The following is a 14,325-nucleotide window of genomic DNA, read 5'->3' on the forward strand; positions in this document are numbered from 1 at the left end:
TCATACTTCATCTTCAATGTTCTTTTCTTTTTGTTTTTTTAAGATTTATTTATTGTATATAAGTACACTGTAGCTGTCTTCAGACACACCAGAAAAGGGCATCAGATCAGATTATAGATAATTGTGAGTCACCATGTGGTTGCTGGGATTTGAACTCAGAACCTCTGGAAGAGCAGCCAGTGCTCTTAATCTCTGAGCCATCTCTCCAGCCCTGTCTATCATATTCTTACTGAGGTTGAACTTTTTTTTTTTGTCTTCTATTTTGATAAGCATAAATGCATAAATAATTTTGCCTGACTTTTAAATCACTGATGCAGTTAGGTTTTTTCCATGAATTAATTGATCATTTCTACATCTTTCACCAATTTTTTTATTCAGTGTTCTTTGCCATTTGTCTAATGGCCTTATGCTTCTTTTTGGGCTTCTTAAAATTGAATTATAATTTCTCATAGTAAATAAACAAAATTTTTTCTTTATTTTGGGGAGTTTTGTTTTTATTTCATCAGAGTCACTATATAGCCCTAGAAAACTGTTTACCAGGCTGGCTTGGAATTCTTGGACAATCCAGTCTGCCTTCTAAATCAAAATCCAGTTGGGAGCTACCGTGCCACACTTGAACATGCAGGTTTTTCTGTTGTACTTACGGCAGGTAATTCTCAAAACTTAGTTTACTAGGAAGTTTTTAGTTGGTAAGTAAAAACAAAAGAAAAACCCTACAATGTCTTCCTTAGCTATTATCTTTCATCCTTTTTAAAAGACTAATCTCTCAACAAGCAAACTGTGATTCATTCACTAATTCTGTTTCAAGTTACTCTCCTCACTTGTAATATCCAAAAACTGTCTAGAAATACAAATATCTGTCTACAAAGATAATCTCTAAAATTCCTATCATCATTTTCAACAGAAAGAGCAAAATTGCCATAGTAAAAGTATCCTTAGTAAAAGAAATGATCAGGTTTTATGGAATAATGTTAGGAACACTGACGTTTAATATATTTCTAGTTTACTTGTAGAAGCTATGTAGTTTCACTATTAAAATGTGGATTTAGGTAGTATTTGGTTAATATCATTACAGATAAAATTAAGCAGCCAATTAGATAGGTGGGCTTTCCTAGCTAGATCTAAAATTTTGTTGAAATTGAAAGAGAACTATGTTAGGTTAGTGAAGGGTCACTGCGGAGGTGTGTGTGCTCGTTAGAGGACAGTCGTGTCGAATAACAAGCCACCTGAAAAAATGCTTGCTAGGTAGTTTGTCGTTGTGTAGGCATCATGGCATGTACTTGCACACTAAGAACCCAAGATGTCCGTAGGTAAGAAAGTCTCATAGGCTACATGTGTATGTAGCCTACTGTTGACCAGAGTGTCAGTCTGTTTTCAGAGAAATACATTGAAAATATTTTAAAGATACATGGTTTAGTAGAATGAAAATAGACTAGTTCAGACAGACCTATTAGGAGTTTATGGACATTTAGTTATATAGCCTTAATGAACCTCATATTAAGTAATTGTGAGAATTGATTGTAGTGAATATCAGGCGCCAAGCGTAAAGACTTGCTTAAATTATGATAGAAATGATTGTATAGTGGAACGAATAGGCTTGGAAACTGTTATACCCAAGCAGTTTTCTAAGTACTAGCAAATGATTTGCTAGCTCTAAAATGGCCTAGAAGAGATGCTGTAAGGATTAGAACTCAATGTATAAAAGAGCCATCCACATGGTAGACACTCAGTAAATAATAGCTATTGCTATATTTTTGGTTCTCATTTTTTAATATAATCTTTAAATATTGCTATCATAGTTTTAATTCTGTACATCTTTCAAGTTCTTTGCAAATTGAAGGTTGCAAGTGACGTTCTTTATTTTGCCAGCTGCTTGGTCTAGTGTGGCTAGGGGAGTGAGTGCCTCTCAACAGAACTCTGCTTCTTTTGCATCTCTCACACTTAACTCTGCTGTCTCTGGTATGTGAAAACAGTCTTTCGTTGAGTTAACCAAAACATTTTTGTTGTAGCACTTGTTACTTAGAAAATTGAATAGCGGGGTTGGGGATTTAGCTCAGTGGTAGAGCCCTTGCCTAGCACGCGCAAGGCCCTGGGTTCGGTCCTCAGCTCCAAAAAAAAAAAAAAGAAAAGAAAAGAAAAGAAAAAAAGAAAATTGAATAGCATCATATATTGCTATCAACATAATATATGTAATACCAAAGGTCTTTAAGTTATAAGGGACATCTAAGTCCCTATGTGCCAGTGGCTTAGATTCTGTAGTGTACCACTGGCAGTTTAGGTTAGGACAGTAGTTCTTAACCTTCCTAATGCTACAACCCTTAAATACAGTTCATATTGTGATGACCCCCAACCATAAGATTATCTTCATTGCTACTTCATATGACTGTAATTTTGCTACTGTTATGAATCATAATGTAAATATCTGTGTTTTCTGGTGGTCTTAGGTGATCTTTGTGAAAGGGGTCGTGACCTACAGATTGAGAACTGCTGGGTTAGGACATGCTCTTGTTACTAGTATACTTTGCCAAACTTCTGGTTGAATTTAGCATATTTCTATTCACTTTTACTTGTTATGAATTTATAGATAAGCCTCTCTTACATACATATACACAATAACTCTTTTAATTACCTGTTGATACATTGTAAATTTTAATTACCTGTAGAGTATACATTGTAAACTGTCAATCCAACATCACTTAAATACATAGGTCTTTCATTACTCAACAGAAGCTACATATATTTATCAAATGATACATAAGTAGGGAGGCACTTTGATTTATACTACTTGATTCACAAAGCTTCCTTCATTTACTAATGTTATTTCATGAAGTCTGGAACAGTAGCCTAGAATGGATGCTAGCAGACTTTCTGTAAAAGCAAATAATAAATAGTTTAGGTTTTGTGGACCACATTGTCGCTGCCACAACAGTCAATTCAGTTCTGCCATGATAACACAGAAATCGAAGATCAAAGACATTGACTTCAAAGATACTGACTTCAAAACACTATTCATTTGAACTTTTCTTCAACCGTTTGAAAATATGAAATTCTTCTTGGTTAATGGACCAATTATGGTGGAGTTGACCTGTAAGATGCAGTTTGCTCCACTGGTCTTGTTGACCACACTCCGTTTCCAGAAGGGCAAGGGAGCTGCTTCCCTACATTTGAGGACTGTACAACACAGGCTTCAGAGGTGCAGTAGGAGCCACTGAACGATGAAGCTATGGTTATACAACCTAAGTGGCTAATACACTAATTATCACATTCATAGGGTGATCTGCTAAAGTTTACATTAAAATAGATAACATTTTGAGTATATAATTAGATAGTAATCATTAGTGAAATGCTATCAATCTCATCTTCATAACTAAGTGGAAATGTAGAAATTTGCCAAGACTATGAGGGAATGAAGTGATTGTTAGTTTTATTTATACTGACCACCTAGTTTTTCGTGTCAGTGGCTCTGAATCTAAGTGACTATCGGAGTCACCTAAGAACTCTTAACACATGAAATTTGGATTCAGAAGGTCTAGTGTGTATAATGTGTGTGTCTCTGTGCACATGATAGAATGCTTTAATTTGCATTGTAGCCATAGAGCAATGTGTTTGACCTTACTTTCATGGACTTTTATGCCCCAAAACTATTTTTAGATATTTGCATAAAAAGTTCTGGACATTGGGCCGCCACCGCTTTCATCAGGTTCCTAGGAAACCTTGTAACCCCACACTTATCCCTCCTTTTCAAACAAGTAAACTTAGAAAATGCTCTTTTTTTTTTTGTAAATTTATGCATCTAAATGTTAACCCTCTAAACTTGCAGCAACCCTTATTTCTCTTACTTTTCTCTGCCTCAACTCTCTGGTTAATTTTCTTTCTTTAACTTTCTGTGGCCTAAAAGTTCAGCTAACTCAAACATTTTCTAATGTTTTTCTGAGTTGTAAGGATATATGCATACCCTGGAGATCTAGCAAGATTTGTTGTTTGTTTATCTTAAAGGGGAAAAATGAAACTTTTTTCAACATTTTGAAATTTGCAGATAACAAGTCAGATTCTAATTGAATGGAATGGTGGTGGTGTTGAATTAGATCTAGCTATTATCAGACTCAATTTAAAATTGCCCTCTATTTTACTTTTTCTTTTGTTATGTCTAAATTTTCCTTTTAGGAAAAATAAAAAATAGAGTCCATGTGAAAAGTTAGAACTTTTGTTATGAAGCAGCCTTAGGAAGTTCCATTTTTAATTTTATTGCATTCGTTTTTCATTTAAGGATCTACTGCTGAGCCAGTTTCTCAGTCTACCACTTCTGATTATCAGTGGGATGGTAGCCGTAATCAGCCCCATATCGATGATGAATGGTCTGGGTTAAGTATGTCCTTTTAAATCTTTTCAGTTACTTCTCTCAGAATTTTCTTTTTAGTATCCTGAATTTATGCTTTATGTCTTAATTTTAATCCTAATTTCTCCCCTTTAAAGGTCATAGTAATATAATTTAACACCAACTGTGTACTACTTGGAACTTGATCCTGAATACTTAATGAAATTAAAACCAACTTTCCCTAATGACTGAGGCAGTGTTAGTTTTATCCTAGTTTTGTAGGACTAACTTTTTTAGTTTTTTTTTTTTTCTGTTAAAATAGTTTTATTTCTCTGGTTTTAGTATAAAAGAAGAAATAAATTCTGTAGTAGTGGCTTTGAGTTAATCATGATGTATGCACATTTTTGTGCTAGTTGACAACCACTTTCATAGCCCAATTTCCAATAAAAATATGTTTGAAAGAATTTTAGAAAGAGTGTAAGGGAGAGTGTGTGTGTAACCTGGGCATTGTGGCACCCATTATGCCAGGAAGCAGAGGCAAGGCTGATCTCTGAATTCAAGGCCAGTCTGGTTTGTGTAGGAGTTCCAATCTGACAGGGCTACATATAAGACCCTGGCTCAAAATAAAAGTAAGAAAAGAAAAAAGAAAATTGTCTCCATATTGAAAAAGCGTACTATTTTTGTTTAAAATTACAAACTTACAAGGTTCCTCTACCCCCTAAAACTCTCCAAATTTCAGAATTTATTCTTTCCTCTGAATTTTTTTTTTTTTTTTTTTTTGGTTCTTTTTTTCGGAGCTGGGGACCGAACCCAGGGCCTTGCACTTCCTAGGCAAGCGCTCTACCACTGAGCTAAATCCCCAACTCCTCTGAATTTTTATGTCACATTCTTTCCTACCTTGTATATATTCCATCATTTTAGTCCCTATTTTAGAAAAGAAAGTATAGATTTAATGTTTTTGTATAAAATCTTTTAAATAATTTTATAAAATTGTCTTCTGGATGTTACTTTTTTCTCTTTGACTTTATTTTAATAGGTTTGGTTTGGTTTTGAGTCAAAACCTCCTGAAAGAAAGACTTGATAACTCTCATATATGTATATAGTACTTGGGGGCAGAGGGTCTAGCTAAATAACTCTTGCTAGTCTAGAACTCAGTAATCCATCTCCTTACTATGCTTCCTATACTGGGATTAAAGGCAAACACCACAGTCCCCAGCTAGTGCGTGCAGTTCTTTGTAGAGTGTTTAATGTAATGTATGATAAAGTTAATGATTTAGTAGTAGTGATGATGATGATGATGAAAGTGTATCTGCCCAGGACTGGCCCCAGTCTTCTCACTCAGTACTTCACACTGTTTTTCCTCACACTTTTCAGATAAAGAAATTGAAACAAAAAAGTTGTAACTTTCTACAGGCTAGTTAAATGGAAAAAGATGAAATTCAAACCTTGCTGGTCTTGTACCACTTGTTTTCATTAACTCCTGCTTGTTACAGTACAGTAAAAATAATAATCATGGGGCTGGAGAGATGGCTCAGCCAGTTGTCAAGGGCAGCTTACAACTGTCTGTAACTCCAGTTCTAGGGGATCTGACATCCTCATATGTAAGCAAAATGCCAGTACATGTAAAAATAAATAAATGGAAAAATAAGATAAAAGTAGGTATATTTATTTTATAATCATAGTAATTATTATATTACTAGTATAATCATGAAAGCAAGCTTGTAACACAGTAAATCAAGCAGAGTCCTTAAAGATTGAGATGGGGTTAGAAAGGCGATTAGAGAGGCCCATGTCCAAAGATGAAAAAGATGTGATCAAGACTGTCTTACTCTGTTTATATGTCAGGAGAAGGGGTGCACACCTTTAATCTCAGCACTTTGGCAGCAGAGGCAGGAAGATCTCTGAGTTCAAGGCTAGCCTGGTCTACCAAGTGAGTTCCAGGACAGCCAGGACTGACTACACAGAGAAACCCTATCTTGAAAAACAGAAAAAGGCATTTATTTTGCTGTGTTGTGTTGATGTCTCAATTTGTGGCCCAGTTGGCATCAGATTCTCAGTCCTTGAGGTCTGGGATGGATTACAGGTTTGTACCACAATTCCCAACTAAGGGTACTTGCTTGGAAAGTTTAGTTCTAGTCCTGGGTTTAGAATAGAGCATCTGTATTGAACTGTAAAGTAGAACAAATAATTTCTGTGTACTCTGAATACTTTTGAGAAAAATTAAATTATAATGTGTTGGCGTGTATGAGGATGCAAAAGCATGGGTTTTAAAATCAAAATAATCTATGCTGCTCTAGGGAAAAATAACTCTGTCTCTACACTACAGAGCTAGGGAGTGATTACAGGAGAGCCCCAATAAGAAATGGATCTGGGGGTTGGGGATTTAGCTCAGTGGTAGAGCGCTTGCCTAGGAAGCGCAAGGCCCTGGGTTCGGTCCCCAGCTCCGAAAAAAAGAACCAAAAAAAGAAATGGATCTGGGCTGCTAAGAGTTAAAGAGTTAACACTGAACTAGCAGCCACAAGTTTCCTACGGAAAATTTTTACCTTACCTGTATGAAAGACTTTTAAATATGAAAAACAATCATTGGCAGCTAAAGAAATAGTTTGAGAAAGAAAAATTACATATAAAAGTGTGTTGAACTAGAGAGATGGCTCAGTGGTTAAGAGCACTTGACTGCTCTTCCAGAGGTCCTGAGTTCAATTCCCAGTAACCACATGGTGGCTCACAACCATCTGTAATGAGATCTGATGCCCTCTTCTGGTGTGTCTGAAGACAGCTACAGTGTACTTATATATGATAAATAAATCTTTTTTTAAAAAGTGTGTTGGTAAGATTCTAGATGCTTAAAGCCAGGTGTGGTCTGGCAAGGTAGTTTAGTGGGTAAGAGCACTTGCCTTCAAGTCTTGCAACCTGAGTTGCAAACCCACATGATAGCAAAGAACCAATTCCCACAAGTTGTCCTCTCATTTCCACATACATAAACAATCTTATTGGGAGGGGTGGTCCTGGTGGGTCTAACAAGGTTGCTCAGGGTCTAAAAGCACTTTCTGCTCATAAAGGAGACTTGGGTTCAGTCCCAGCACACACATAATGGCTCATAACTCTCTGAAACTCTAGCTCCATAGGATCTCATACCCTCTTCTGGCTTCCATGGGCATGGCACACATGCGTAGCACACACCCTTAAACCCAGCACTCGGGCAGGGGTAGGTGGATCTCTAACATCCAGGCCAGCCTGATCAATAGTATGTGTTCCAGGACAGCCAGGTCTACTCAAAAAAGTCCTACTCCTGTAGGACTCAAAAAAAAAATGTATTTTTGGAAAGCTACATGTAGAGATAAATGAGTGAAATCCTAGTATTTGGGAGGTAATAGCACTTGGAAGGAAGAAGCAGAAGGATCAGGCATTCAAAATCTTTTCTTGATTATAATCAGTATTAAATTCAAGGGCAACCTGAACAAGATACTATTGTAAGAAAATTTTTATACTGAATACATATCAAGAATAACATCTTTTAAGTTTTCTGTGCCATATTGGCAGTCTTCTACATCCATAATTTCTTTTTAGCTTATTTCCTCTGAATTTTATTTTGGTGTATGTATATCATCTTTAACGTCTTTTTTTTTTTAACTCAATGAATAATTGTACTCATTAATTATTATTCTTAAATTTATAGAATGAATTATAAAGTATATTATGGTTGGTTTTAGTATCATCTTGCCACAAGTTAGAATCAATAGTCCCATTACTGCGACCTCTAATTGTAGGGCAACACTTAGTCCATAGGATAGGATGCTTCAATAGTCCCAAATCTGGTGCCGGAAGCTTGGAATGTTCCTAGGGAGCCACTGGTCTCTAGTCTGTGATGAAAGCTTTGAAACATGGGGTCTGCTGTGAGCAAATGCAACAGCAGCCGCTGGACAAATTAACTTGGTAACAAGAGGGAAGGTCAAGTGAGCAAAAGGCTATTCAATGGAGTATTGATACTGTTTTTAAACACTGAAGAATATCTTTCAAACATAGCTGTGTTTTACTAAATTATAAAACTTACTGCTTACAGGAGTTCTGCTAAAAATAGTTGTCCCCCAGATTGAGGTCAGCAATGCTGTACTTGAACCTAAAACATTCCACAAGATTAAATGAAGAGATGAATTTCTTACCCATATATATATAGTGTGTATATATATATATATATATATATATGTTATATATATGTATATACATATATATATTTATATATATAGTAGCTCTTTTAAAAGGCATTGGCAGACTTGTAAAAATACTGCGGTAGGGAAATTACCCCATTTAATAAATGGATAAAAGTACACCATGAAGCCAGGCAGTTGTGGAGCATGTCTTTCATTTCAGAGGCAGTGGTAGTTTGAGTTAAAGCTAGCCTGGTCTACAGAGAAAGTTCCAGGACAGCCAGGGCTGTTAGGCACTTGAGGATGGGGAGTGCGATAGGCTATACAGTATGACTTGTTTTCAAGAAAACTATTCAAGAAGTTTATTAGTAATGGGGATATAGCTCATGGAGTTCCTGCCTGGCATGCACAATGCCCTATGTTCAATTACTGTCACTACCAAAACAGGCAAAAACTACATCGTTTATTAGCACAGTAAAACCTATGAATCTTGAGCATTATTCATTGGAAAATCTCTGGGTAATATTTGGATTTGGGTTATTAAACTGTTAAGTAGCTTTTGTTTGATCCCAGTTATTTGAAAAATTAATCTCTACTCAGTAAACAAAAAAAGGCATAGGATTTTATATAGTCACCACAGATTTATGCTTCTGTTAATGTTTTTACAGACAGTGAACCAGAGTGCAGTTGTTTTCCAGACTTGAAAGCCATCTATACCTTTTGAAAAGTAATTCACTAAGTATTAAACTAGATTTTTATTTCTTCCCACACACACTATAGTATTCATTGAGGAATGGGTCATATGTTAGTAGTATGCTGCATATTTAATTGTCTAAACTCTACTTGATAGTTTCTTTTCTGGCAATCAGTCTTAGAGACAAGACTAATGGATAAAGTTTTCAAACTTTTTCATCAGTGAGATTTAAATCTCACAGTGAAGCTCAGACAGTTGAAGTCCCCTAACAATATTGGTAACAAATGTTTGGTATAACGTAAACAGCTCGAAAACATCTACTGGATCCATTTGTGCTTATAAAAATAACTCATACATTTCTATATTTAAGATATATCAAAAATATCTGGTGGGATGTAGCTGTAATGGGCAAGGCCCTAGATTGAATCCCTATCATTTAAAACGAAGAACAAATGTATCTCGCCAAGATTTTTCAAAAATCCATCAGTTTTAATTATAAATGCCTAGCCAATGTACTGAGCATTGATTAACAATAGATCAAATTGCTCTGTGTTCTGACATAACCCAAGAATGTGCAGTCATTTTTCCAGTAAGCAAGGCAGGAGTGGAAACACCATTGATAGTAAAAACAACAGCCACAATTTGTTGAACGCTGACTCTATTACTATGAGCTGCTGCTTTAAGTGTATCTTCTATGATCTTGTTAGCATGCCGTGAAGTTGATCTAGAGCCCCTTAAGATTAAGAAACTTAGTCAGAGGGCTGTAGAGGTGGCTCAGCAGTTAAGAGCACAGGCTGCTCTTCTAGGGGACCCCAGTTCAAGTCCCAGCACTTACATGGCAGCTTACATCTATCTGTAACTCCAGTTCTAGCAGATCTAGCATCTTCACATAGACACACATGCAAGCAAAACACCAAGCACCAAAAAATAAATCAGGGTTGGGGAGTGGAAACTAAATCATGCTTGGTAGTGCACTTGGAGGCAGAGTTCTAGGACAGCTAGAGCTTCACAGAAACCCTGTCTTGAAAAGAAAAAAGGAAGAAAAATTAAGCAGTGTTGTGATAAAGGGTTATTTTGACAATGAGGCCCATGTTCTTAACCTCTATATTAATACTCCAAAGTACTGACTGAATATTCATCTGTTCATGATACTTGGTAATAAATTTTGAGATGGAAGAAAAGACTCTTTTGTTGCATACTTCACACTTGTAATCGCTTGTTGCATTTTTTTTTTACTATAAACTCTGCTTATTTTTGGACTTCCCATCCTTCTGTTTTCACAGTCCCCTGTGGTAAAACGTGTGATTCTTTTATTATGCTTACATATCTCCACTGAGTAGACTGTTAGCTGCATATAAGAGTGGCTCCTGCACACATAACTCTTGCCGACTTAACTCTGGTTCTACTACATAGTTAGAGCTTACTGAGGAACTTATTCATGAGGAGATGAATTTTCAATCCTGAGAGGATATACTTACTATTTATGTATTTCTCACATAAGTTTGGGAAAATACTGTGTAGAAGATTTTGTCTATTTTGTGTTTGTTTGTTTTCCTATGAGCATTCTCTCAGATCATTCTTTGGTTTTCTCAAATGTATATTAAAGCTTTTGTGAAGATCTATGAGTATCTCTCCTATAAACAAAAAGTTTACCTGGGAAAATTAAAATAGCAAAAAGTAGTAGTAAGATAGGCATCCTTGTTAATAAAATGTCTGTCTGAATCATGTGTAGCATTACCCTAGGAATAGATCAGTGGAACAGCTTAGAAATTCCAGAAGCAATAGAGTGCATATGAAAATAAAAACTTAGTTTTGGTATTAGTAGCATTAGGGAATGATGGGAAATTGTTGGACTTCTTTCAGTTAAACAATGCTAGGAAGACTTATTGACCACTTGTAAGTAAAGTATAACGTCTGTCATCTTAAACAAAACTTGACTGTAAGAATGTGTGTGGGAACGAATGGTTTGCAGCGGGAGAGGGAAGAGTTACCTCTGAAACTACTTAGCCAAAGAGAAGCAGAGGTTTGTGCTCCCCTCTAACATTGACTAATGACAATTTTCTAAGTAAAATGGCAGTGCCTCAAGACTAAAAGACAGGAATTCAGAATGCTAGGATAAACATAGGTTTGAGACTAGGCTGATGAAGCCCTGCAGGTGATTTGGGTGCTTTTAAAGTCACTGGATAAGAGGCACTTGAATCATCTGAAAACGTTAGGCTGCAGGTATTAGAAGAGGAAAGAAAGAGCTTGTGATTTGGTAAAACTAAAGAGCCTCATCTTGAAAAGCTTACAAGGATAGGATAAGTGTATTATGAGGGTATATAATTTTGGTACTGTTATTAAATAAAGTTTAATTCTGTACCCTAAAAAATAAATTGGTTATAAAAATATGGCTAGGTTAAAAATAGATAAGTAAAATGAAGATTTAGAAAACTGACAAAGGAGAATGACATTAATAACTAATAAATATGTCTTGTGTGTGTCTAAAAATTCCGCTAAATCTTGTGCTTAGCAACATGTGGACAAAAGCTACTATGTTTCCACTTTATCCTAAGTCTTAAAATATGCTCAGGGGAAAGAGTAATTTAAAATACAGCTTAATTCCTTATAAAGAATTTTTAGTGTTTGGATTTTGGCTTCTGGCAGAATGACAGATCACTAATTCAAATCGTTATCCCTTAGATGGTTTGTCTTCTGCTGATCCTAGCTCAGACTGGAATGCACCAGCAGAAGAGTGGGGGAACTGGGTAGATGAAGATAGAGCTTCACTTCTGAAGTCCCAGGAGCCGATTTCTAATGATCAAAAGGTATGTGCAAGGAATTAAAAGGTAATTACTTGTTTAAAACACTAAGGACAATTCTAGGGCACAGAGGCAGGGACAATTGAGTCTCAGGAGGAGGTGGTGTGGAACAGCATAAGAAACAGAGTGCTTAGGCCTAAAGATCGGCACTGTAATTTAGAGCATTTTCATTACAGATTTTGGAATCAGGGTTGAGGGTGTAGCTCTATGGAAGAGCATGTGCTTCATAGTTAAGAGATTAGTATTAGGGTTTGGAAAGATGGCTCAAGGATTAAGAATACTGGCTGCTCTTAGGACTGGATTTGATTCCCAACACCCACATGGTGGCCTACAGCCATCTGTAACTCCAGTCCCAAAGTATCCAACACCTCAGACACAGCAACTGCTGCACAAACAGGCAAAATACCCATCCATACACATAAAATACATAATTTTCTTTTCAAAGGAGTATTAGCAAACAAGGTTCTGGAGAAAAAGTAGATAGAACTGGAGCGAGGCAGGAGATGGCAGTGATGCACAGTATGAGGAAGGATGGGAGGTGTTGGTGGAGATTTTAGTGCAGATGTGGCCGACTAGCTACCAAAGAGCCATATGGGCTAATGCAGCCCTGTGTTCTTCGAGTAAGGCTAGACAATATAAAAATGAAATTTGCTTGTACAAACAGATGTGGGGAGGGCTGAAGAGATGGCCCTACAAGCATGAGGACCTGAGTTGAGTGCCCAGAACTTACATGAAGCCACACCTGGTAGCACACACCTTTCATCCCCGTGGTCCTTCACCAAGCTGGGAGGGAGGTGGAGACAAGCGAATCCCAGGAAGCACTGACCAACTGGGCTAGTGTACATAGCAGTAAACAATACAGAGAGTCTCTCTTAAGATGGAAGTCAAGGTCTCTTTGACCCTCATGCCATCGTCCAACTGGGCCTCAGTTACACAAACACAGATGTGGGGACATGGGCATGCACATACCAGGAAGGAGAAACTGTTGGCCTTGAGAGGTACTATAATTTGCCATCCACTGCTTTGTTATATATGTGCAAATAAGAAAGGTCAAGAATAAAGTTTGAGATGTAGAGAGTGGTGTGAATGTGTGTGCAGCTCAGCTGTTCAGTGGTAGATCCCTTGTTTAAAACCCTGGGTTCAGTCCTCAACACTGCAAAAAGAAAAAAGGAATGAATTAAAGCTCTATTCAATCAATTATGAATAGATACTCAGCAGAGCTGAGTGATATTGTCTATTTCTACAAAATTTTATATCCATATAAATCTCTAGAAAACTTTGTATATACACAAAATTTCAAGGTCGTGGTGCCTTTTGGGAACGAGAGCTTGAGAGTTGTTGGTAATGTTGATTTGGGGCAATTTTGAGAGAGCCTCGTCTAGCCCAAGCTGGCCTTAAAGTCCTGATCCTCCTGTTTCCATCCACTGAGGTTTTTCCCAAGTTTTTATTGATTGCTTGAGTTTCACATCATGCACCCAAATCCCACTCATCTCTGTGTTCCCTCATATCTGCCCTCTGCCTTTACAACCTTCCCCCAAAAAGTAAATTAGACAAAACAAACAAACAAAAAAACCCCAGAGCATTAGAAAACATCTTGAGATGGATGCATATAATGTGTCTGTGTACAGTATACCCCTCTGCCCACACATCTCCACTTGCAAATGTTCATTGCTGCAGTGAGTCACTGGTCTCTGTTCTAGATCTCTGGCTTCTGTTACATCATCAATATTGGATCCTCACCGGGACTCCTCCTAGATAACCTGTGGTTTCCCTGTGTTGTGGAGATCCTGTAGCTTTGATCAGCAGAACTGCCCCTTTCACAAGCTCCAACAGTTCACAGATGATCTAGATCTTAAGTTGGGCCAACTCAAAGCCCTTGATCTGAGCCTGGTTGGTAGCTGAGGTAGTCAGCCTACTGGCTCTCCCAGTTTGCCCAGTATCCATTGCAGGAGGCGGGGTCAGCTCTCCAACTCTCATCCTTCACCCATACCTCTAGAGCCAGGTCCACTGTGTTGCCCACGTGAGGTGCAGGGCCAGCTCTCCTGTACAGGGGACAAGGAACAGGAAGGCATCACCCTAGTTCCCAGAGCCACTCTACGTCATGGTTGGGGGCTATTCTCTCTGAGCCTGGCAGCAGCCGCCTTATTGTAACTCTATCATCTAGTTCCCAAGGCAAGTGGAACTCATACAGGAGGGTATTGCCCAGGCGAGGCGCAGAGCCCACTCTCCTGAGTGCTTAAGCTGGCGAGAGCTGGAGCCAGTGAGGTTTTTGTAGGTTGTTGTCTTTATGCAGGTGAAGACAGGCACATGGTAAGGCAAGACCTGTGATTGGGCAGTGAGAAAGTGAGGCCCAGGGACAGTTTTTAAGGC

General features: G+C 37.6%; 1 protein-coding gene across 6 annotated transcripts in view; it reads left to right on the forward strand.

Moving 5' to 3' along the window:
- The window catches only part of Mtdh (metadherin), a 58,228-nt gene that overhangs the window by 33,038 nt on the left and 10,865 nt on the right, over positions 1 to 14,325 (forward strand). For 2 of the 6 annotated variants that reach the window (XM_006241520.5, XM_006241521.4), the window contains 3 exons: positions 1,870 to 1,959; positions 4,268 to 4,366; positions 11,837 to 11,961. In XM_006241520.5, coding sequence (XP_006241582.1) covers positions 1,870 to 1,959; positions 4,268 to 4,366; positions 11,837 to 11,961 — 314 coding nt within the window. The remainder of the gene's footprint in view (positions 1 to 1,869; positions 1,960 to 4,267; positions 4,367 to 11,836; positions 11,962 to 14,325) is intronic. The other 4 variants (XM_006241523.4, NM_133398.2, XM_006241524.4 and 1 more) reach the window with 2 other exon arrangements.

This window comes from Rattus norvegicus, chromosome 7, assembly GCF_036323735.1.
Source record: "Rattus norvegicus strain BN/NHsdMcwi chromosome 7, GRCr8, whole genome shotgun sequence".
Taxonomy (NCBI): Eukaryota; Metazoa; Chordata; class Mammalia; order Rodentia; family Muridae; genus Rattus; species Rattus norvegicus.